Source organism: Sebastes umbrosus, chromosome 5 (genome assembly GCF_015220745.1).
Source record: "Sebastes umbrosus isolate fSebUmb1 chromosome 5, fSebUmb1.pri, whole genome shotgun sequence".
Classification (NCBI taxonomy): domain Eukaryota; kingdom Metazoa; phylum Chordata; class Actinopteri; order Perciformes; family Sebastidae; genus Sebastes; species Sebastes umbrosus.
In genome coordinates, this window is record NC_051273.1 from 25,895,658 (window position 1) to 25,922,024 (window position 26,367).

The window sequence follows — 26,367 nt, forward strand, 5'->3', positions numbered from 1 at the left end:
ACTTTTTGCCCACAGGTGCCAAGCGTGTAGGAGAACTATGGTGGCCGATGCAAAAACATGAAAGTCTCTCTTTAGAGTCAGTGTTTGGTTTGTCCGTTCTGGGCTACTGTAGAAACATGGCGACCAGCTCCCTATGTAGATATAAACGGCTCATTATAAGGCAACAAAAACACAATGATTCTTATTTTCAGGTGATTATACACTAAAGAAAACATACTTATTAATATTATATTCCATTTTTGCCAATAGATCCCCCTAAATGTTACACACTGTTCCTTTAAGTAGGCTATTAGTACTTGAGTATATGTAAAAAAGAAAATAAAACTCCTCAGGTTCTTAAAAAAAGTGTTTATTTCTTATAAAGATTTACAATATTTAATTTATACTCAAATATGAATTATTATTGTTAATGTTATTATCTGTACCATTGCTTACATCATCTGTACAACTCTCTGAACATCAATCTGACCCGGTCCACTACATCACAGTCTTGCTACATTACCATGGCAACAAACAGCAAACTCACACACATCTTTTGATTAAATTTGGGAAACAGTAAGAAAGGTGGAAAATGTATTAGATCATATTTAACTTCTTTGTTTGGTAAGAAAAAAGGAGGTTGAACTGGTTCTGAGTAAACCACGGTACACTTGCTTTGAGGGCGACCTGGTTTTAAGATTTGAAGCTACGGTCGAGTACGTGACAGTTAGAAAGAGAGAGCACCTGAGAGGACCAGATCTTTACCCGCCAAAATAAAACGCCACTGGGGGATTCCAACTGAACCAACAACAAACTGAAACACAACACAGTTTACATATGAACATGTGTTTCATTCATTTACATGATAAAGACTTTCATAAACATCTGACAGAACTCTGAAGATAACTTTGGTTAATAAGAACGTGTATTTGATAATGCACTTTTGAATGAACACTGGTTTAGAAAATAGTGTCTGATAGTCAAACATAAGAAATACAGCCTGGAGTGTAACTAGCTATTCATCATGCAAGTGTGCCTGAAACACTGGTAGATGCGCGGCTGCGACCTTTCATGCATAGATCCTTCTGCCAGTGATGTGCGTCATGGGAAGACATCGGATAGCTAGCAGATTGTCGTAGCTGCCAGCGGCTCCACTGCACCGAACATTATTCATCATTATCTACCAGAGAGAGAGGAAGGAGAGAGAGAGATAGAGAGAGAGGAGAGAGAGAGAGTCATGTTGGGACAGATCATTAATTAGAGAGGCAGAGGTCATCGGTTAGATCATGTCTCTTAATAAGAAAAGAACAAAAGAGAAGCAGATGACTCCAAATTGGTGCAGATATTCATGACTCCCAGATGATGCGTCCTCATGACTTTGGTGATCCCATTTAAAGGGATAGTTCAGGTGTTTCTCGGTGGGGTTGTGTGAGGAACTTCTCCATAGTCAGTGTATTACCTACAGTAGATGGAGTTAGTAGAAACAGACAGGAGTACCAGCACGGGAGCAAAGCAATGTGCAGCTGTGGACGGGGGCAGCAGCTAAACACATTTTAGACACCTAAAAAAAAAATCGATATCAGTTTAAGTGTACACTATATTTAGAATATTATCACCGCTTTACCTCGCTGTCAGACAGCCCTTTCTTAGGAGATCAGGCAGGCTAGCTCTGTTTTGTCTTTTAAAAACGCACTTTTTCAGAATTACTTTCTCTTCATTAAATATTCTTCTGCTATTATTCTACTTGTTGTTACTGTGTTTTAGTACTTCATACCTTGCTTGTCATTTTTACTGTATCAACTCTATTTTTATTTATTACTACCTGTTCATTTCTCTTGCTTTTTATGTTTTTGTAAAGCACTTTGTAACTTGTTTTGGAAAAGTGCTATATAAATAAAGTTATCATTACTATTACTACGGGGAACTGAAGCCGTTGTATTCATCTATACTCTCTTCAAAGTCACCAGACTCCTTTGAAAAAACTTGTAATTATACCTCTCAGAACACAGGAGCTGCTGGTCTACCGCTGTCTCGGTCGGTCAGTTCGTTTGTGTTATTGTGCGACTTTGGTGTTTTAAAGGGTTAGTTCGAATTCACCAAAGTCACACAATAACACAAACTAACTAACCAATAGAGGCAGCGGTAGACCAGCAACTCCCGTGTCCTGTGAGGTAAAATTACATTTTTTTTCAATTGAGTCTGGCGGCTCTGAAGAGAGCATAGATAACCCCTGTCGGAAAAGGATGTCTCTATCAGCGAGGTAAAGCAGTGAAAATATTCTAAATATAGTGTACACTTAAACTAATACAGTTTTTTTAGGTGACTAAAATGTGTTTAGCTGCTGCCCCCGTCCACAGCAGAACATTACTTTGCTTTCTGTTTCTCCAAACTCCATCTACTGTAGATAATACACTGACTATGGAGAAGTACCTCATACAACCACACTGAGAAACACCTGAACTATCCCTTTAATAAGAAATGACAAAAGAGATGTCTCCAAATTGGTGCAGACATTCATGGCTCCCAGATGATGTGTCCTCATGACTTTGGTGATCCCATTTAAAAGGGAACAACAGGCATCAGAAGTGACCTAAAACTCACAGCAAACAGCGTGGATGTGGTGGATAATTTGTGTCTGGAGCCAACAGATTATACTGCATCACCACAATACACAGATGTGTTCTCTGTTTGATGCCTAAAAAAATGTTTCAAATATACACCCAGTGTTATTGCTGTATGGATGGGAGCCAGCAGATAACATCTTTCACAGATCTCCAGATAGATCCTCAAGGGAGATATTTGACATTTATCATGCATCCTCCTGTTCTTCTACTGAAGACGGTAAAAATAGAAAAACAAAAGAATCGTCAAATAGAGATGCTCAGTGAGAGAATGCATCTGAAGACTGCTCCCATCCTGAGGGAGAGCTGTCAAACTCGAAAGAAATACTCAACACCCTCCCTCATCTCTGACAACTGTCTTGGCACACGGCAAGAAACAGACAGAGTTGAGGGTGTGTTTCACATCTACTTAGTCGCTTCATGACTCTGCAGCAATGGGAGGAAAGAGGAGATGAGATTAAACACTCACTGTACTCTGACACGGCTCTGTGCTGACGGGGGGCAGGGGAGGGGGGAGGGGACCACTGAGGACAGTTGTGCTTTTCAGAGACGCAGTGTAAATGATGAAGAGATAAAAATATCTGCAGTCACTAACCTTCTTGGTATGCACCATCTGCCATCACGAGATGAAGGATGTTGGGATACAGATGCTGGTGCTCAGTTCCCAAAATGCTCAGGACCAAACTGGAGCCCAGGTCAATATTCTCATCCTCGTCTTCATGGATAGCCTTAAATGCCAAAAGAAATCTGTTTAATCAATCTTATCCTCCGCGGTGTCAACGTTTAGAGAAACATGTTCCTACCTTAATCTTATTGTAGGCCTCGATGAACTTCTCAAAGCCCATCTGCTGCTCCAGGTTGAAGCGAAGTTCTTCCAGACGACTGAAGATGCTGTCGTGATGCGCAGCCTCTCCGCCCTGGAGATCCTCACCGCTGCCATCTACGGTGCAGCAGGATTTTATCAGTTCTCATAACACTGTTATCAATCTGATTTGCAATAACCTTTATATTACACAGCCACTTATTAAAAGGCATGAATCATCTGACATAAAATATTTAAAAGGGATAGTTCAGGTGTTTCTCAGTGTGGTTGTATGAGGTACTTCTCCATAGTCAGTGTATTACCTACAGTAGATGGAGTTTGGAGAAACAGACAGGCGTACCAGAACAGGAGAAAAGTACTGCTGTGGACGGAGGCAGCAGCTAAACGGATCAGTTTAATAGTACGCTATATGTAGAATATTTTCACCGCTTTACCTCGCTGTCAGACAGCCCTTTCTGACGGGGAACTGAAGCTGTTAGATTGCTCTCTTCAAAGCCACCAGACTCCATTGACCAAAATAGTAATTTGAACTCCCTGAAACATGGGAGTTGCTGGTCTACCGCAGCATCAATCACTTAGTTTGTTTGTGCTATTGAGTGACTTTGGTGAATCCGAACTAACCCTTTAAAACACCAAAGTCACACAATAACACAAACAAACTGACCGATTGAGGCAGCGGTAGACCAGCAACTCCTGTGTTCTGTGAGTTAAAATTACTGTTTGTTTTTTTAGGAAATACGCCGACTATGGATAAGTACCACCCCACTTCGAACCATCCCTTTAATTCAAGATGATTTTAAACCAGTAGTTTGCAAGCTTTCTCCACAATATCTGACAACCACGAGTATATGTGTCATCATATCTGTCATCATATCATAAATATAAAACAATTGTAATGTTGTGTGAATATTCATATTAATATTATTGTGCATTTGTGTTAATTATTGTGATGCTTTGGCAACATTGTTTTTTTAAACTTTCATGCCAAAAAAAATCCCTTTTAAATTTAATTGAGTATGTCAGCAAAAGTGGTAAATTAATATAAAATAACTAATATTAATAGCTTGATAAGCTTTTATTTTGGTACCTGAATGCCACTCCTCGTTGAGCTGGCTGTCATTACTGTGGTTCTCCTCTCCGACACCGTTGCTAAGCAGCTCCCCTGCTTCCTCATCACCAGGACTCCCATTAGAGCATTCCTCATCCTCGTCCTCCTCATCCTCATCCTCCTGCTCCTCCTCGCCTTCTTCCTCCTCATCCTCCTCCTCTTCATCATCCTCATCATCATCCTCATCATCTACAGCCATCTGATTGTTGTCCTGGTTGATCTCAGCTGCTATCCTGTTGAAGAGCGTTTGGTCTTCTCCCTCTGGAGGGTTTCCATTAAAGTCTCCTGCACCGACCTCTTCTTGCAGCAGTCTCTCCATGGAGGCCCGGATGTCCCGCAGGTCTTCATCCTCATATGCACTATTAGGGAACAGGGGATATTGTTATTACACACAGTACGCCATCAACTTGATGTATTTTTAGTTTCTCAGCTAAACGAAACTGAAAATGATTGACAGAATCGGGGTAAGGGAAGGAATCGGTGTATTAAATCTACCAGCCATTTTTCATGTGTGTTTGTCTTACTCTTCAGTCTCTGACTGGTCGTCGTCTTTAGCCGCCTCCTCCTCCAGGTCCTCGATTTCCAGGTTGTTGTCCGGGGCAACATGAGCATCACCCGTCGCTGCAGAGTCCTTCTGGGAGCTGAAGAGACGACTGAGGTCTGGTAGAGAGCAGGTCCGCAGCATCTGACAGCACAAACGGAGCAACATGTTCAACACTTTGATGGGTATCAGACAGGAGATAGATTTGTCTCAATATTATTTGTATGAACAGATCGACAATCCGTGTGTAAATGTGTAATCCGTAAATAAAAAACACCTTCCTCTAATACAAAACAATATTTGCAAACTCTTGATGTAACCACTTAAAAGATGAGTGAGTAGTAATTGCTATCTTCCGACATTTGTACTTTTTAAAACACACAACACTGGAAATGAGACACAATATAGCCAACAGGAAGTAGGAAACTTTCAGGCAATCTCCAGCCAGCTGTCACCTTATTTAGGTTTTTGTAGTGAAATGAGGAGGTATCGTATAGATAACTCCTCATTTCAACTTCACCAATCAGCCTCACCATATTTCCTTCCACTTCAAGCAATGATTATACCATTTATAATAAGCTAAAGCCAGACCCTAAAAAAAGCACGCTGACAAAACCTACCACGTTCCTATTCTGTGCAGCTCTTTGTGTGACGAATGTTGGGCTGCAGATCCCAAATGTCCCTGATGAAGGTTATGAAAGATATAGGTTGATGGATGTTCTCTCTGTCCTATCAGACCCACTGCAGCTTCAGACTATGTGATTAATGTCTCTGGCTCTATTCCAGACCGCCTCATTAATAAAGAATATCTACCAACCTAAAAATACCGACGCAAGTCTCGACATCACACCAAGCTCAACAACTATTTCCTCAAATATAGATCCCATTCTATCATGTGACAACCTGTCTTCTTGAAGCTGTGTCATTTCCAGTAAAACAAAACAAAACTAAAGTGTGTTTTTAATTCAAGCTCAGCCGGTGATCACCTTGGGGTTGTTGGAGTCAAACATGCCCGTTGAGAGGCCAATGAGGAGGGCGTCGTGGTGTTTGGAGCGCAGAGGTGAGACAGAGCGTGAGCGTGAGGCCAGAGAGGAGGAGGACTCGTCCATGGAGGACTGGGCCGAGAGGAGCGCCAGGGCAGCGGTGCGTCGGTGGGCCGGGGAGCACAACTTCATAAACAAGGGCTCCTCGCATGGTGCTAGACCTGGGAGAGGGAGAGAGAGAGGGAGGGGGAGAGGGAGAGGGAGGGGAGATTTAATTAAGATTATAATCACACCGAGAAAAAAAACTCATTAAACATTAACCTTACCAGAAGATTCAGCTGGTTTCTCTGAACTCTTCTCAGCCTCCTTAGAGCCTGCAGGTCTTATAACGCCCTCTGGTGGCCTGTAAGGAAAATACACTTTAGCTCCAGAAATATGGATGATGTCTTTAAATGTATTAAAGAAATTGTTCGCTCAAAAAAAGAAAAGAAGAATAATTAAATAATGTTAACTTAAATAAATAAGGTACATCATGTTTTGATTCAGAGTAGTGGAAGGAATCTGCCAAAATATAAATAAATAAATTACTCAATAAATAAACATGCCATTAAATTAACCAAAAATAATATTACAAAATAAATGTGGGAATTAATTCATTGATAAAATGTGACATAAATTGATATTCATGTTATTCATGAATAATAAATACATAAATAAATATTAACAATTTAATAATAAAAAATTAAATTTAAAAATAAATCTAAAACAAATAAAAAAATAAATGCAAATATAAATAAAAAAATAAAAAATAAATAAAAGGGAAAATAAAAAAATTAAATAGAAGAGTAGATGGATGGGGAAGCATTACAAAGATAAATAAATAAAGAGACAAATTATAACAGAAATATCAATTTATATCACATGTTACCAATTAATTAATGGCTACATTCATTTTTTATATTTTTGGTTAATTTAATGGCATATTTGTACATTAATTAAGTTTATTTATTTATTTTTTATTTTGGTGGGTTCCATCCTCCATAATATTGGAGTGGGTAAACAATGGCTGACTTTCTTAGTATAAATAGAAAAAAAAGATGAACAGTCACATTGTCTGTCGGGCTTCCTGCTCCCACGCCGGCTGCACACCAGCTGGAGGATGTGAGGCCTGTTTAGGCGTCTCTTCCAAAACCACCGACTCCATGTCTGCTGGATCTGCAAGAATTCAGAACAGATAGGACTGCATTACAGACCCGATCCCAATGTCTCCCCCTAAGGCTGTTTTGTCTCTTTGCTTCTATACTCTGCTTCCCTGGTAATCTTGTGTTTAACATCACAAAGCTATGAATTGTGGGTAATTCCCTCAGGCAAAGTCTGCAGAAATATAGATTTATGGAAAGTGTTCATAGAGGGCTCAAATATCTGCAAGAGAGCCCTCAAGGACTTGACAATCTGACAGTGGGAAAGCCCTAAACCCTCACAGAATTTGCAGAAACGCGCTTTGAAGTCTGTGAGTCTGTGAGTCTGTGAGTCTGTGAGTGTGGAAACTGGGATTGGGTCATACTTTAAAATGAGGAGCTGAGATATGACATCAATGTGGGGTTGAGTGTCACACTAACCCTGAATCTCAGTGAGGTCGGGCGGCAGTGTCACTCTCTCTACGGCACCGGCCACAGACGTTTCCTGATGCGAGACCTCTGTTGGGTGTGCTCTCTCCTCCTGGACCTCTGGGCTCTGAACCACAGCAGACGCTGTTGGCTTAGAGGGCAACACTTCTTTAGGTGTCTTCACAACCTCAGCTGCAGCTGTCTGTTGAGGCTTATCTGGGGAGAACATGGCCTCATCAGTAACCATTTAACAAGACTCCTTCATGTCCACATAATGACACAAATGAAGAAGGCTTCAGTGAAGACTAACCAGGGCTGAAAAACTCCTCCTCACAGAGGGTGACATTCTCCAGCTGCTGGGTGAGAGGCTGAAGCTCGGCCTCCTGAAGGACTCTTAGCACCAGAGAATCTGGACTCGATCTCCACACCTTCCTAGGAGCTTCTTCGTGCAGCCCACCCATCTGTATGACTTCACCCGCTGTTTGCTCTGAGACATACATACACACAGAGAGAGAGATTTTATGTGCACACTGCAGGACTGTTGTGATTTTTCTCACTCAGGGAGAAGGTGACTCACCAATGGTCCTGAAGCACGTCTCCTCTAGAGTTTGTTGGGCTACAGAGAGGACGAGAGGAACTCCTGCCTCCCACTTCTTCCTGTCTCCTGCAGAAGACGGTCGATCATCTGGAGACACTGAGGCGGCTGCTGAGAGAACGTTGGGAGAAAAGAGCTGAACAAAATTTCTTCCAAAACCTTTAAGTTGAATCACTAATGTGTTTAAATTCCTTACAAGTTTATCACAAAATTTCCACAGCAGAACTGCTGGCATGTGGCATTATTATTACTTATTGACTATTTAAAACACTTCCACATTAAGAGACTCACGCCTGCTCAGGCGCGCTACTCGTCCGCACAAGTCCGAAGTGTTTAAATAATGAGGTTTTAGTGAAGATGCGTGTGTTTGGGAAGTAGTGAGCATATTATTCTGCACGAGTTGTGTGAGAGTTTGTAAACGGATGTTTTGATATAGTTTTGCTTTTATTAAACACGGCCCCCATTTACTCCGTTTTTTGATTCTCCGTTCACCGTGGAGGCATGAGAGAAAAACAAAGTTTTCTTCAAGAATTCAAAGTAACACAGGGTGAGTAATTGACGTATAAATGGTCATTTTGTGGCTGAAGTAGTCCTTTAACTTTTGTTAAAACATGGGGCTCGAGAGTTGGCTCGACTTACAGGCTGTGGTGGTGCAGGTTTCCTCTAAGGTCTGCTGAGCCACAGGAAGTACAGGCAGTTCTGCTGCGTCCCACTTCTTCCGGTCTCCGTTGGAAGGGGGGCGTTTCTCCGTGTCGGACTGGTTCTGTTGCAGGGAAGGACTCGGTTCTGCAGGGGGTGGAAGTGACTCCTCCTGTTCCTCCACTGGACTCTGGGCTTTTAGGTTCTGGTTGAGTCTGCGTAGAATCTGCTTTTTCTCACTCTGTTACACGAAAAGCATTAAGAAGTGTTATCTCTCTAAATATTAACTGCATTCTGCTATTTTAGCACACTGTTACATTACTCAATGATTACTGACATCTCATTAACTCACCTGGATGACCATGGCAGTCTCTGGCTCAGAGGACTTTTCTTTTAGTGGAGTAATCTGCCAAACACAAAATGCAAAATTGATTTAGGAGAACATACTCAAACAATACTGTGAGGGTGTGATAGATTTTGTAAACGTATACTGACTGCTCCGACGTTCTTCAGGGCAGCGGTCATGGATATCGCTGCAGGCAGATCTGGAGCTTTGGCAGCTGGTTCTGGCTGAGAGGGACTGGGTTGAGGAGGAGCACTGTCAGAGGTAGATGATGCTGCTTCTGCCGCCTCTACGTTTCCTGGTGCCATGACGCCAACCTTCACCCCCCGAGCTGCAAGCTTCAAAATACACAATACCCAAGATTAGACTAAACTAATGCACTAGTATGTAATGGTATTTAATAAGGAATGTTAGAGTGGAGCAAAGAAAGAAAGAGCTTACATGGTCCTCCCAAACTCTCTTTTCTCTCTCATAAGCTTCTTTCCTCTTCTTCTCTAGTTGCTCTTTCAGTACAGCAGCACGGGCGTTTGCTTGGGCCTGGTGAGTACAGATATACATACAAACGAAGAAGAATGAGGCTATGGCAGCATGGTGTGTGAATTCTCTCGGTTTATTTATCTTTAGGCAACTGAATACACTGTTTTTTTTTAATGGTACTGCAGTCGTTTTTGAGCTGTATTGAATGTGCCGCCTGTGTTAAGGTGTGTTTACTTGTTGTTTTGTTGTTATAGTAGTTTTATTGTTGTTGATTTTAGTGTTTTTTTTTGTAGTATTCTTGTTTTTTGTTCTCTTTTTGACTTGTGGTCATTTGTTGTTTTTATTGTCATTAGTAGTTTTATTGTTGTTTTGTTTTGGTTGAAGTTTGTTTGTTTTCCTTTTTTGCTTTGGAGTTTAATCACATAATTTTTTTTCATTGTGATGTAGTGTTTTTGTACCGTGGAAGTAACTAATGGGGTTTCCAGCAGGTAAATATATAAATAAAATTAAGTATGAAGGTACTACAACTGCAATAAATGAACCTTGAACCGTCATTTTATTATCTCTTCAATTCTGTCACTGTGTCACCGGTTTGTCTATGTCATCATCTAAATGTTGCATATTGTAAAATGTATTATTTCTGAGGCAGACTCACTTTCAAAGCCTCAATCTTCTTTCTCCTTTGCTCCGCTTCCTCGCTGGACTCCTGGCTGTCAGACCCATCACTGTCATACTGAAGAAAAAACACAGCAACAACAACAAGACGAAATGTCAGAGAAAAGTGAAATCACTCATTAAAAAGCTGCTCTGTGAGAATGTGAGAGAGGAGGAGGACGGTACGGTACCTTCTCTCCTCTGAGTCGGGCTTTGATCTGCTGACGTTCATTGAAGTTCTGCAAGCGGATCTGCCTCAGTCTTGACAAGTACTCCTGAGAACAAACACAGAAATGTTACACACTGTACGCTAGACACACGGAGAGAAGGTGGAATACGGCTTTGATACCTGTGGTCACAATCATACAAAAATAAAATTGCATACACAGAAAGCACTTATAAAAGGCACAACACAGTATGATGATAGCTATGGAGGACGGAACCTGCCAAAATAAAAAATAAATAAATGATGCGATAAATAAATATGCCATTAAATGAACCAAAAATAATATTAAAAATAAATGTAAATAAATTGATATTTGCTTCTTCTTTCTTTATTTTTGTATTACTTCCCCTATCCATCTATTTCATTTTCTCTTTTATGTAGTTATTTATTTATTCACTTATTTATTTTTTATTAACTTTTAAATGTATTTGTTTATTTTGGTATTTATGTCAAATGTATTTATTCATTATTAAATTGTATGTATTTATTTAAGTGTTTATGCATGATCTTCCCCTTTACATTTTCCCCCTATTTATTTCCCCAAACTTATTTGTTTCTTTATTCTTTTCTTTATAAATTTATTGTAAGATTTTATCAATTAATTAATGCATTGCATTTTTATTTTTGGTTCATTTAATGGCATATTTATTTGAGTAATTTATTGATTTATTTTGGCAGGTTTTGTCCTCCATAGAAGCTTCTGTACATTTACACGTCAGCCAGAAAAAAAAATGACAATTTTTTTTCAGTTAACAATAATATACATTATACATTTACGTGCTCCATTCAAAGCAAAAAAAAAAAAGCTGCAATACACAACTCAAAACTGAGGTGGTTTGGTTATTTGAAATGGGACATTATACACAATAATAAAAAATAAAACAACAGTATTTATTGTTGTGAATAGCCATTATTGGGGAGGTAAAATAAATAATATAACAGCTCACTGGACAGTGGAACACCACAGGTTGGCTGTATAACGGGGCGGGCATGGGTTTGAATTATTGGTTGGAGCTGCTGGGTTGAATTATGGGAGTGTCAAAGGGAGTTTTGTGCAGACAGACATGAATGACGACGAGCCAAGCCAGACGTGCTGTGATGAGTGATGTGGAGTGTGAGGCCGGGCGTTCGGTTCCTGGGCTCCTACCTCCTCCTCTTTGTTGGCTTTGGGTCTCCTGAAACGAAGCGAACCAGCCCGGCTTCCATAGACGGCTGCCAGGTTTTGCCGAGTTCCCTGTTTACCGTTCAATTTAACCACATTTTAAAAAAAAGGACGTAGCCTCCCTAACACCTAACTGCCACAACAGTCATGAGCTGCTGGGGCCAGGAGGTTACGTTGAATCAAATCACTACATGTAAACTGAAAGGGGTCATTCATTATAATGAAACCACGGATAATTAATAGCACCAAACTCTGCAGCTCTACACATAGTACTTTAGCTTTCCTGCAGCATTTGACAGCTGGTTTCAAGCAATAAATCTGCCCGGCATCATAAAGATAAAGTTAAGATCTAGCTGGTGAAGAACGACAACCATCTGGTGAGCTGAAATCCAAGGAATGTTCCTCAGGGGTTGGTAAAGACCAAACCCGCCCAGTAAATACTGGACTATTGGATTGAATATGTTGCTCTATGTCTGCTGGATGTCAAGGTGACCAACTGTTTGCAACACACATTAGCTACAGCAACTCAATATGGCGAGAACATGTCAGGGATGCCTGTCTGTCAGCCTCTGAGGTTCTTCTGCCCTCCTAGTTTTGCAGGAAATATATTAATGCAGAACTACATTCAGAAAAATTCAAAAACTAGTGGAAGCTACTTTTCTATCTGTGATTGATTACGGTGACATATTGTATATGCATGCAGCCATTTTTATGGAGTCTTGATTCAGTGTACCATGCATCTCACTCACCATTGCACTCTTTATACTTTGGTGGGTTGGACACCATTGGTATACTTTTATTTATAAAGCCATACCAGATAAACTTCCAGCTTACCTCTGTACCCTTCTCTGTCTTAGCTCTGGTAGTTATCAGCTACTCTCCTCCAAGTTGTTGCTTTTAAATGTACCCTGTTTTTTTTTTTTGACAAATCTGGGGAAATCGGCATTTTCCTACTATGCACCTTGGGCATGGAATAATTTACAAAAAAGATCTCAAATTAGAAACATTTATATCCATTGACATATTCAAAAGCATCATGTGGTGATAAATGTTGTTGTTTTTCTTGAGAGGCCACTGAGTTAAACTACTGTTTTATGTGATTTAATGTATATCATGTGTATATCATGTTGTTGTATTTTATTGTGTTGTTATTTTGTATGGTTGATCTCAATGAGACTTCCTGGTAAAATAAAGGTAAATAAATAAATACATAAAAACAGAGAGACGGCAACAGAGGCTTTGATATACTCTAACTTTATCTGATTTATCTTTTTGGCCTCTCATATGTTCAACTTTCTTCACCAGCCACTCCATTACTTTGGCTCAATGCTATTTGTGCTTAACAGGTAACTTACAATAAGCTCTCATGGTTTTACAAACCAAAACAATGAGCTGAAACCTGACTGATACTTAGTGGGTTTGACAGTACTAGCAACCCTTTCACGATACATGGAGCCATTTGATTTGATTTTGTTGTCTAAGTGACTAATAGGGACAACAATTGTTTGAAACTGGTCCAGTATTGAGGGAGAGCGCTGATGCTTAGTGGCACAAAACACATAGGAAAATAGGGTTCAGATTGAAAAGTTACCCTTTAAGAGTCTTAATATTTAAATACATCAGTCACTTTTCATCTCTGTGCATAGAAAATCATACCCAGTATGCGAGGGAATAAATAAAGTTGATGATAGAAAAGATTCTGTATTCAACACTCAATAGGTTATCCTTAAAATCACAGTATAAGTCACACTACGTACCAGCTGTCCCTCAGCACGAACTTTGTTGAGCATGGCTTCTCTCTTCCGCTGTAAAAACTCCTCAACTTGATAAGATCGTCCACCAGCCGCCTGACCACGCGCCCTTTAAACAGAATATGGTAATTAATACTCTGTGAAAAGAGCTAGGATGTGGAGTTTAAATCCAGATGTGTACAGTAGTGTCATTTGCTGCTCGACTGACCTGCTAACATGGACCGGTTTAGAGACGTACTGCAGCTTCTGCAGCTCTCTCTTGATTGCGTCACAGTTTAGGAGTCGGGCCGGGCCGTTGGGCAGCACCGGGCCAGCAGCAGCCGGTACACTTCTCACACACACACACACACACACACACACACACACACACACACACACACACACACACACACACACACACACACACACACACACACACACACACACACACACACACACACACACACACACACACACACACACACACACACACACACACACACACACACACACACACACACACACACACACACACACACACACACACACACACACACACACACACACACACACACACACACACACACACACACACACACACACACACACACACACAGAGAGGCGACGCCATTAAAACTATTATTCAACAAAAAACAAATCACCTCAAACACAGAGACAATCTGAACGTACCGAATGGGACTGCCTGGTCCTGCGGAGGATCCCTCTCTGCTGACGGCTTTAGGCTGTGGTTTTGCCACCTGGTCCAGAGCAGCGTGGTAGTGTTCATATGGGGTTTTACTCGGGAGACAGGCTGAAGGGTTAGGACCCTGACCGGAGCTTGGGACGGCCCTCTTTCCACCACCTACAAAACACTGAGTTAAGGAGACAAAAGGTGATTGTGAGCCTGGAGGAGGAGCTGTATGACACACGGAGAACTGTTAAAACAATGCAATCATGAAATGTAGTTCTAGTAACACTTTGTATGATAAAAAAGGAAATGGTCATCCGGTACCTTCCTCTCTGGGCTGCTTCCTCCACTAGAACTCAAGACGTGCTTCCAGCCTTGTTCTCTGGCCTGGTTTATACGATTGATCTGTTATAGATACAGGTTGATCATTATTTCAGTTATAGATGGAGAAAAACAATACATTTAATGACCCTTTCCACTACTCCAGTAATGACTTGATACATAAAAGAAGAGTAATAACTATACCCACAAGAAACAAATTCAACACCTACCTTTTCCTTTTCATATCTCTTCATTTGCTCCGCTTTCAACAGGAACATCTGAGAGGGAACACAGCTGTTACTCGTTCAGTAGTTTCCTGATCGATCAGAAACTTTACAAATTTAAAAGGGATAGTGTAGAAGTTTCTCAGTGTGGTTGTATGCGGTACGTCTCCATAGTAAGTGTAGTTTTGCTGCTTTACCTTGTTGTCAGACAGCTCTTTCTGATGGGGAACTGAAGCAGTTATCTATGCTCTCTTCAAAGCCACCAGAATCCATTGAGAAAAACAGTATTTTTACCTCACAGAAGACAGGAGTTGCTGGTCTACCGCTGCCTCGATCTGTTGGTTTGTTTGTGTTATTGTGTGACTTTAGTGAATCCGAACTAAGGCTGCATTCACACGAGAACAAGCGGTGCAGCAAAAATTCAAGTTTTTCCATTAATTTTGAATGGGGGTAGTGTGCTTGGGCTGCGGCAGGAGGTACCGAAAATAAACACAGCGGCCTGAGGCAGAAAAGTAGAAACAGAATCAACTTTAGGAGAAAAACGCAACCCAACGTCACGCTGCGGTGGCCAATCACATAACCGGCGATCCAGAACTGTGCAACCCAGTCATGAGGGAACTAAAAGACGTTAATCGACGCAGTTAATGGGCCTTTAAAGTGACTCGTCCAGACCTCCGCACAACCATACGGTGAATAGCGGCAACGCCTGATCTTGTGTGAATGCAGCCTAACCCTTTAAAATACCAAAGTCACACAATAACACAAACAAACTAACCGATGGAGGCAGCGGTAGACCAGCAACTCCTGTGCTCTGAGAGGTAAAATTACTGTTTTTTTCAATGGAGTCTGGTGGCTTTGAAGACTTCAGTTCCCTGTCAGAAAGGGCTGTCTGACAGCGAGGTAAAGCGGTGAAAATATTCTACTGATATACATTTTTCCACAGCAGTGCTTTTCTCCCGTGCTGGTATTCCTGTCTGTTTCTACTAACTCCATCTACAGTAGTTAATACACTGACTATGGAGAAGTACCTCATACAACCCCACTGAGAAACACATGAACTATCCCTTTAACAATGCACCCACCTGCTCTCTATGGTTCCTTTCTTTCTCAATCAACTCCATCCTTTTCTTTCTCATTCCATCCTGCAGCGTGAAGCAAAGGCATCTCAATCACAAAAAGAGACATGCTAAAGAAACCCGCTTTGAGGCAAGAGGCAGCAGGACTGCTCTGTCACTGGGCAGGTACAGTAGGTGAGGAGGGAAAGGTTGGTTAACAGAGAAACATCAGGCAGAAACACTCCGAATGGGCCGAGAGCAGAAAACAGGTGAATTATATGGATCAAGCGTAATGAGAGGGAGGAAAAACTAAAAATGCTGGTAGGAAGGGACCTCCATGTGTGAGTAAATGGGGAGAGAAAAAGAAGGGAAATCTAGTAGTAAATTCAAGTTATGAGGGGCTCTCAGGTGTACCTCATGTTTTTTCCTCTCTTGCTCCACTTGACTCACTCTTCTCTGGGGGGCTGCTGGGAGAGGGGCCTAAGCAACATATGACACTGTGGTTCAGAGGTAGCAACACACTATGATGTAAAAACACACACAGATGGGAGAGGCCTCCGACATGCCACACTAGGAGCTCAACATCAAATACACCTGGAGCAAATAAAAAAAGTTGAAAAAAAAAATCTCAGCAACTTGTCGTCAACATCAACAATCTACTAACCGGTTTATGCTTTACAGCCGGTTTCCTCTCTGCAGGCTTTTTAGCTGCATCCGACACCTTCCTCGCAGTTAAAGGCACTCCGTATTTAGAAGCTGGTTTGGTAATCTTCTGGGCTGGGGAGAGTGGTGTGGAGCCAGGGGCAGGACGCTTGGCTAGTCACACAGGTAAAAAAATATAAAAACATTTATCTATGGAGTCATAGGAGTGCCATAAAAATGAATAAATCTGTAAAAAAATAAGAAAAAATAAAAGAAATATGGAAAAAAAAAGAGGAATAAATAAAAGCATAAATAAATGTGGAAATGTGAAGACAAATAACAAAATATAAAAGAATAATTATAAGCATTTTCATTTATTCTCACATTCATTTGTTCATTTATTCCTGTATATATTTATTTATATAATTTAAAGAATATATATATATTTATTTATTTTTTGCATATAAAATACTTTAATTGTTTTTTTCTATTCTTTGAAGGGCCAAGCTGTCAATCAACTGGCTTTGGGCAGGCCTTTCTGCCCAGGCTGAGTAGTCAATTCTACTAACATACAGTATATTTTATTTTAAATAAAAAATAAAGTAATTCATATGCAAAAAATAAATACATATTTTTTTTAAAATATATAAATAAATATATATATATATTTAAATATATAAATACATATTTACAGAAATAAATAAATAAATTAATTAAAATACTTATTATTATTTTACATTTTATTATTTGCTTTTTTATTTTCTTATTATTTTACAGATTTATTCTTATTCATAGCTCACTCCTATGACTCCATATAGTAGTCAGTATTCAACAGCAAATACAATGCGCAAATGTGCAATGCAAACAAATAAACAAAATATAAAAATGACTGTTTTCTAGCGGATCTACTCACTGGTCTCCACTGGATAATCATAAGTAAGGCAACATTTTATCGTGAAAGTGCAATTCAAAATGTAATTCAGACTATAGTTGAAATGCACTCGGTCTTTCAAACATCTGGCCTGCATTGCACCGACAAAGCATTAAATTAGGAGCAACAATTGAAGCAAACGACAGTTTATTTCTCCCTCTAAATGTAGGCCTCAGCAACACTAATAAACTAAACAAGTTTACCTTACTGTGCAGAGGAAAAACACTTAACCTGTGCCAGCGTGGTTCCACTGCTTGGCATGGCTACTTCTACTTCTACTTCTACTACTACTACTACTACTACTACTACTACTACTACTACTACTACTACTACTACTACTACTACCTCCCCCCCTATTAGCTTACCTGGTGGTCCCTGCACCACACCCACTTTAGGCTGCTTGTGAAGAAAAGTATGGCGGAATTCCTGAGCGATGATCTGGAATCAGTAGAGAGTATAAATGTTATTTAACTGAACACAGTGTGGTTTATGTAAATTCAGTCTGTATAACTCAGTGTGTGCTCTACCTGGGGTGTGAGGAACCTCTCTATCCTGCAGGTGAGGAAAGGTTTGTCCAGTATGGTGCTGACTGAAGGCCTCTCTCGAGGGCTGCGTTTAAACAGCAGAGCCAAGAGAGAGCGCAGTTCTTGGGAGTAGTGAATGGACACGGGAGGGTACGAGCCGCGGATGATCTTCAGAACCAGGTTCTTCATGTTGCCGGCTTCAAACTGAGGAGAAATACACATTAATAACCACTGAGGGTAATCATACACAATCATATGCAATGATGAAACAAAGCAGGTATGGAGTCTTAGGAGTGCCATAATAAAGAAAATAAAAGGGATTTAAATAAATAAATTACATTATATAAAATATTAAAAAAAGAAAAATTTACAGAACAAATACAGTAATTTATATTTAAATAAATTATACATTTTTAAAATATAGATATAAAATAGGTATACAGAAATAAATGAACTAATAAATGTGAAAATAAATGAAAATGCTTATAATTATTTATTTATATTAGTCAGTATATTAATCAGTTATTTGTCCACAATTATTTATTTCTCTTTATATTTCCACATTTTGTATTTACTTATGTATTCTTTTATTTATTCCTCTTTACATTCCACATGTATTTATTCTTTTATTTCTCTTTATATTTCCACATTTCTTATATTTACTTATAAATTCCTTTATTTATTCCTCTTTATATTTCCACATGTATTTATTCTTTTATTTATTTCTTTTTATATTTCCACATTTTTTAATTTACTTAAATAATCTTTTATTTATTCCTCTTTATATTTCCACATGTTTAAATGTATTTATATATTCTTTTATTTATTCTTCTTTATATTTCCACATGTATTGTCCTATTCTTTCACAGATTTATTCTTTATGATGCCACTCCTATGACTCCATAAGCAGGGGTTATCAAGGGAGTGGTTGAGAATATGAAGAGCTCCAGATTTGATTATGAGACTCTCAGGACAAAAATCATTCTTTGAAACTTGTTTTGTCAACCATTACACATACAGTACATACATGGAAGAGATCAATGCATGTGAGAGAGCATTGCAACGCTGCGTAAAACACATTACATCTACATAAATTAGTAATTAGCTCACACACACAGAATACTTACAGCATGCTTAAGAGTGCACATTTCATACAGGACACACCCTAGGGCCCAAATATCACTGCAGAGGGAGGGGACAGCAGGGAAAGGGAGAGGAGAGAGCACACAAATGGACAGGCAGGGATAAGTTCTGGGGTAGATTTACATTCATTCAATAAAGTATCAACAGTCATTTCCTTTCTTTATCATTAAGTGGAGAAATTGAAGAGTCTCTTTTAGGGGTGCAACGATTTATCGGCCAATATTCGCCTTGTTGACTGCCATCGACCTATCGGCAAATAAGATGACATTCGCCGATGGCAGTGGCCGATGTTTATCTGTTGTGTTGCATCAATTTTGCCCTGGCTAACTGTTGTGTTGGTTATTTGCGGTCGGTTTCTGACAACAGCTGCTGATTCAGAGAAGAAGCCACTGGCAGGACTTGACTCTGGCATGACGGCGGGTGCTTTGCACACTTGTGGTTTGTTCACAAATAAAAGTGAAAGAAAAAGTCGACTATGTCTCGGAGAAAGATCAGCAACAAGAACATTGTTCTGTATGAAAAACAACGAGTGAAAGATTATCCTCATTATATTTATGATTCTAATTGCCTTTAAATTTCCATTTAATTACATTTAATTCATGTTTCACAAAACTAATATTTTTGTTGGACAGTTTAAGTACTCAAACATTCTTCTCATTGAATACGTAGCTGTATAGCAGCTAAAAAAGCAAAAATGATCTTTTCCCTGTGAAAGAAGGTTAAATTAAAAGGTTGTTTCATAAATTTGTATGATTGAATTTGTGCTCAATCAAAACAGTGTAATGAAACGCTGAATAAAACTCAGTTATTTTTATATATTGAAGATGTCTTTGTTTCCGTGGCACTAAAGGGGAACAAATAACAACAAACACATCGGTATCAGCATCGTAATCGGTGCATCCCGTCGTTTCTTTGATGAGAAAACTCCACATGTGACGTTGAGATACTGATAAATTTACTTCATCGGTTGTAACTTTAAGTGGATTAGATTACATGCATACTTAAAATAGTTAAAGAGGAAATCAATACTAGCTTCCTGCTACAGCAACAGACAAGCAGGTTCACTCAATAAAGAGGAGACATGATACCTTTACATCACCCAGAAGCCAACATATCATCCTGCATGACTCACTATTTGGTGGGACAGAACTTATCCCCGACAGGATTACTATTAAATATTAATTTACACCACAAATTAGACAAAATCATCCCAACATGGAGTTAGTACCTTTTGTTGTTGTACGGTTTGTTTTCACAGATCTCTGGTGACAGGTAATATGGAGTGCCTATACAGGTTCTTGCCAGTTCAACAGTGCTGAAAATGAGAAGAGAATGGAAAATTAAATATTGTGCTTTTCTATTCTCAAATCTTGGCTTTCTTAGAGTTCTGCAAATCTTTTCAGGTGACATTTCACATACCTGTTCAGCACTCTTGCAATCCCAAAGTCTCCAAGCTGCACCGTCCCATCTTTCGTCAGAAATATGTTCTACGCGGACATCATGAAAAGACACGTAAATAAGGAAATGCATGACAAATAAACAATTTATAATCACTGAGGGAGTGAATCAATACCTGTGATTTGATGTCCCTGTGGAGGATTTTCCGATCGTGCACATGCTTCAGTGCCAGGCAAATCTGCACAAACCAATTCATGATCTAGGAAAGGGACAAGATGGTTAACACACATTATACAGTATCAACAAGTAATTCTGATGTCTGAACAACCCGAGGGGGGGAAAAAAAGAACATTAAAAGAGTCTTCTTACAGTTCAAAGAAGAGGGCAAAGATACGAAAGAGTTAATACGATCAATTCAATCCACATGTTCTCAAAGAATTATTGTCTTACTTGCTCTTCTGAGAACAGCACTCCTTTCTGAGAGTTGATCTTCTTGAAGAGGTCTCCGCCCTCACAGTAATCCATCACAATATACAGGCAGCCCCCCTCTAAAAAGAATTGTGTGAGACATTCAGAAAAGTCAGAATATAAACCTTATAGTGTGTCCATCAGGATATAATTGCACGAGATGAACTCTGTGGTTCTTTCAATTTAATGGCCAACATCTCTGGATTGAGTGAATACCTTCAAAAGACTCCTTATACTGGACGATGTTGGGATGACTCATGTTGGCCAGAACCGCAACCTCTTTCCGAGATTCCTGCCTCTCTTTACTCGACATCTGTCAACAGAGAATGAGATAGATGGAGTGAGGAAGCACAAGAGAGCTCACATTAATACTGACATGTGAAGCTTGTGTAACATTACGCATAAGGACGGAGCTTACTGCAGATATGCCGATCTCCTTGATGACGTATTGGTGTCCATCCTCTTTGGATTTGACAAGGATGGCCTTTCCAAATGAACCTTCCCCAATTTTCTTCAACTTTTCGTACTTCTCCATGTTAGTGGAAGGACTGGCTCCTCATGCTGGATCTGCAAAGAGATCAAGGAACAATTTGCAAAGGGTTTAATGTCGGTAGTAGTAGTACTAGTAATTTATTTCAATCCTTATTAACAATTTTCCAAAAAGAATGCACATAAAAACAAAATAAGAATGGCCTGTTTGCCCCATCTCCCCTCAGGCAGGTGGTTGCGCAGCATCAGTGCCAGAACCACCAAGTTAAAGAACAGCTTCTTTCAAGAAGCTATGAGACGGTTGAACTCTGCATCACTCTGCTAATGCTGTACTGTTGTTATCACGCTGCCACGTAAGGCACAATGCTGCTTACTGTGCTTCGGGCAAGTGCAGTTGAGGACATTTGACTAAATGTTCTCCCCTCACTCTTACACACTTTTAATATTTTTTATTATTTATTATGTGTTTTATTTGTTATAGATGATTTTTTATTGCTTTTTAAATTATTATTTTATATTATTGCTTTCTTATTTCGGGACCCGAGGACTTGATTTCGTTCCCTTTCATGTATCAACATGTTCTGAAATGACAATAAAACTTCCTTGATAAATATATAACAATAATTCAATTTCAAGGGAAAACAAAAAAATATAGACAGAAAAGGTGTAGGCTGAAGCTTATATTCATTATACCTACCCTTCACAACATATTCTAATAGGCAACCCTTTCACAAACCTAGTAGGTTTAGGCTAAAAAAAACAAAACTAAAAAAAACAAAGATCCCAACATTTCATACACAATAATAATCATACCTAAGTTTTATATATGTTTACCACCTTATTTTCAACTTTTAAAAAAATATTTCCCAGATAAAATAAATATATTCTTTTTTACTCACACTTGTTTTATTTACTTATTTATTTTAACAAAAAGTTTATTCATACTTATGTACATTTTAATTATACACAGCTGCTTTGTCAGGAAATTAAAAAAGAAAGAAGAACTATTAATTCGACAAACAAACAAAAAAATCTAAAAAATCTACAAACCATGGCATCATGTGCATCCATATAGAGAGGAGTCTCCAAATAAATAAATAGATAAATAAATAAATAACACATGAATGAATGGATGAATGAATGAATAAATAAATAAACACAATAAAATAAAATAAAATAAAATAAAAAGTACCTTAAAAGAAACAGATGCTAGTTTTGGCCAAATTCACAATTTAATCAGTACAGAATTTTATCACATTGGTAACCTAAAATAAGTAATTACACGAGGAGCCCATCAGTTTAAAAACATGTCTGTCTTTACATGGAGTTTTGCTGTTATAGCTTCCATTGAATACACTTTTATTAACCTGTCTTGCCCATAGAAATATAATTAATTAATTAATACTCCTATTTTATGTTTATGGTCCTGTCATTGATGTAGGGTGGGTGGTTTGAGAAAAGATAGTTATTATTTTTGCCACAAAATAAAAAGATATGCAGCAAATAAGCCTTTCTCTTTTCCATAGCTTCATCAGGGATTGTTCATGTTGTATAATACAATGGCTCTAGTGGTAAATTAATGCTCATAAAAATTATATCAGTACTACTCAGGTGTAATTCATACAGTGCAATATAATTTTCCACTCGTGCAATTTTGTTAATAGTCTGTTTATTGTCAATACTGTATATACTGCTCCTTTTTTTATACTTCCTTCTATTTAAATGGTTCATATTTTGTTAAGCTCTTTTTTTTTTTTTTTTTACTGTGTTAGCTGATGCATCTTGTTTTTTGCACTATCCCCTTTGCTGCTGTACACTGCAAATTTCCTCACTGCGGGATTAATAAAGGAATATCTTATCTTATCTTATCTCTTATCTTATGCTTTGTACATTATTATCTGTGCAGGTTTAAGATCAAATAGATCATACAGTTTCAAAGCATGTAAATGAATAAAATAGTGCTTTGGTTGGTTCTTAATAATCCATTTGATTAACAATTCTTATAGCTCTCTGAAGCATGAACATGAGATTAACATTAGTGTTGATGCTTTAACATTAATGTTAATGCTCAACATTTCTGTATGAATCCATCTCTCTCTCTCATTTCAGACAACCTTTGAATACAGTTAGGAAGCAAATTATTTTATGCTTTGTACATCATTAGCTATGCAGTTCAATAAGATCAACCAGATCACACTAAATAAAATAAAATAGTGCTTTGTTTTTTAATAATCTGATTGAATAACAATTCTCATAGCTCTCCTCTGAAGCATGAACATGAGATTAGTGTTGGTGTTGTATGTGTATCCCTATATACCTCCATACAGTAGATAGTTGTGTACTAGTGTTAACTACAGTAATCCTCATTGTGTGTCCTCTGGTATACACACGGTAATGTTAATGTTAGTAATGTTAGTATTGTTGATGTTAGTATTGTTGGTGTTAGTAATGTTAGTAATGTTAATGTTAGTATTGTTGATGTTAGTATTGTTGATGTTAGTAATGTTAATGTTAGCAATGTTAATGTTGATGTTAGTAATGTTAATGTTTGTAATGTTAATGTTGATGTTAGTAATGTTAATGTTTGTAATGTTAATGTTTGTAATGTTAATGTTGATGTTAGTAATGTTAATGTAAGTAATGTTAATGTTAGTAATGTTAATGTTAGTATTGTTGATGTTAGTAATGTTGATGTTAGTAATGTTAATGTTGATGTTAGTAATGTTAATGTTAGTAATGTTAGTATTGTTGATGTTAGTAATGTTAATGTTAGTAATGTTAGTATTGTTGATGTTAGTAATGTTAATGTTAGTAATGTTAGTATTGTTGATGTTAGTAATGTTAGTATTGTTGATGTTAGTAATGTTAATGTTAGTAATGTTAGTATTGTTGATGTTAGTAATGTTAGTATTGTTGATGTTAGTAATGTTAGTATTGTTGATGTTAGTAATGTTAGTGTTAGTAATGTTAGTATTGTTGATGTTAGTAATGTTAGTATTGTTGATGTTAGTAATGTTAATGTTAGTAATGTTAGTATTGTTGATGTTAGTAATGTTAGTATTGTTGATGTTAGTAATGTTAATGTTAGTAATGTTAATGTTAGTAATGTTAATGTTGATGTTAGTATTGTTGATGTTAGTAATGTTAATGTTAGTAATGTTAGTATTGTTGATGTTAGTAATGTTAATGTTAGTAATGTTAGTATTGTTGATGTTAGTAATGTTAGTATTGTTGATGTTAGTAATGTTAGTATTGTTGATGTTAGTAATGTTAGTGTTAGTAATGTTAGTATTGTTGATGTTAGTAATGTTAGTATTGTTGATGTTAGTAATGTTAATGTTAGTAATGTTAGTATTGTTGATGTTAGTAATGTTAGTATTGTTGATGTTAGTAATGTTAATGTTAGTAATGTTAATGTTAGTAATGTTAATGTTGTTGATGTTAGTAATGTTAATGTTAGTAATGTTAATATTGTTGATGTTAGTAATGTTAATGTTAGTAATGTTGATGTTAGTAATGTTAATGTTGATGTTAGTATTGTTGATGTTAGTAATGTTAATGTTAGTAATGTTAGTATTGTTGATGTTAGTAATGTTAATGTTAGTAATGTTAATATTGTTGATGTTAGTAATGTTAATGTTAGTAATGTTGATGTTAGTAATGTTAATGTTGATGTTAGTATTGTTGATGTTAGTAATGTTAATGTTGATGTTAGTAATGTTAATGTTAGTAATGTTGATGTTAGTAATGTTAATGTTGATGTCAGTAATGTTAATGTTGATGTTAGTAATGTTGATGTTAGTAATGTTAATGTTAGTAATGTTAGTATTGTTGATGTTAGTAATGTTAATGTTAGTAATGTTGATGTTAGTAATGTTAATGTTGATGTTAGTATTGTTGATGTTAGTAATGTTAATGTTGATGTTAGTAATGTTAATGTTAGTAATGTTGATGTTAGTAATGTTAATGTTGATGTTAGTAATGTTAATGTTGATGTTAGTAATGTTAATGTTAGTAATGTTAGTATTGTTGATGTTAGTAATGTTAATGTTGATGTTAGTAATGTTGATGTTAGTAATGTTAATGTTGATGTTAGTAATGTTAATGTTGATGTTAGTAATGTTAATGTTAGTAATGTTAGTATTGTTGATGTTAGTAATGTTAATGTTGATGTTAGTAATGTTAATGTTGATGTTAGTAATGTTAATGTTAGTAATGTTAGTATTGTTGATGTTAGTAATGTTAATGTTGATGTTAGTAATGTTAATGTTGATGTTAGTAATGTTAATGTTGATGTTAGTAATGTTAATGTTGATGTTAGTAATGTTAATGTTGATGTTAGTAATGTTAATGTTGATGTTATATCTCCATCAGGCAGCAGACAGACAGACAGAGCAGCAGGCTGTGATGATGCTGATGAGAGAACACACACAATACATGCAGTATGGTAGCCGCTCAGCTAACCTGGTGGCTCCGTTATATATACAGCAGCTAGACGATGATAGCACACCTCCCTACATTAAAACCACACCCTGTCAGTGCTCACAACATAATATCATATAACTAACGTAGCTCAGTAGCTAGTTAACTGTATATAAACGCTATCAGGAGGTTAATAATGAGCTTACCATCAGTGTGTTTAGTCGCTGCTGGATCTCAGAGAGCTTCTTCTACAGCCACCCGCGCTCTCTATCTAACTATACCTCTCCTTTTTGCTGCGTTTTCATTGGTTGCCTTAATTTTTCTCGATCGCTGATTGGTTCATACAGCTGTCCGTTATCTTTCACTGTGAATGACGGTCTTAGTTAGTCTCCACCCCCTGACTGTTGCTGTGGACATTCTCCATAGCAACGACGAGCCAATCATGGAAGAGCAGCCACCATGGAAACCTTTGCACCAAATACACACTTTATATACTTTTATTTAAAGTTTTTACACTATATATACTCTTATAAATAATGATAAGTATAAATATAAATATAAATATAAATATAAA

At 37.7% G+C, this 26,367-nt stretch overlaps 1 protein-coding gene across 3 annotated transcripts; it reads right to left on the bottom strand.

The window, feature by feature from the left end:
* Window positions 1-328: 328 nt before the first annotated feature.
* On the bottom strand, window positions 329-26,116 carry nek1 (NIMA-related kinase 1). 3 transcript variants are annotated; one of them, XM_037770536.1, is made up of 36 exons: window positions 26,000-26,116; window positions 21,301-21,449; window positions 21,099-21,195; window positions 20,865-20,962; window positions 20,590-20,673; window positions 20,436-20,503; window positions 20,245-20,331; window positions 19,001-19,055; window positions 17,877-18,077; window positions 17,715-17,787; window positions 16,441-16,592; window positions 16,191-16,256; window positions 15,804-15,863; window positions 14,728-14,775; window positions 14,501-14,581; window positions 14,179-14,360; window positions 13,718-13,837; window positions 13,516-13,618; window positions 11,744-11,830; window positions 10,562-10,645; window positions 10,372-10,449; window positions 9,681-9,776; window positions 9,392-9,577; window positions 9,249-9,302; window positions 8,897-9,137; window positions 8,240-8,368; window positions 7,973-8,149; window positions 7,675-7,878; window positions 7,165-7,270; window positions 6,382-6,458; window positions 6,059-6,276; window positions 5,056-5,216; window positions 4,511-4,890; window positions 3,404-3,540; window positions 3,196-3,328; window positions 329-1,159 (listed from the first exon to the last, which is right to left on the bottom strand). In XM_037770536.1, exons 2-36 carry the CDS (start codon window positions 21,415-21,417, stop codon window positions 1,146-1,148), a joined length of 4,254 nt encoding a protein of 1,417 aa, XP_037626464.1. In that variant the 5' UTR covers window positions 21,418-21,449; window positions 26,000-26,116; the 3' UTR covers window positions 329-1,145. The 3 variants fall into 3 exon arrangements, with proteins under 3 accessions (XP_037626464.1, XP_037626465.1, XP_037626466.1); XM_037770537.1 differs by lacking the exon at window positions 16,191-16,256; XM_037770538.1 differs by lacking the exon at window positions 11,744-11,830.
* Window positions 26,117-26,367: the final 251 nt, after the last annotated feature.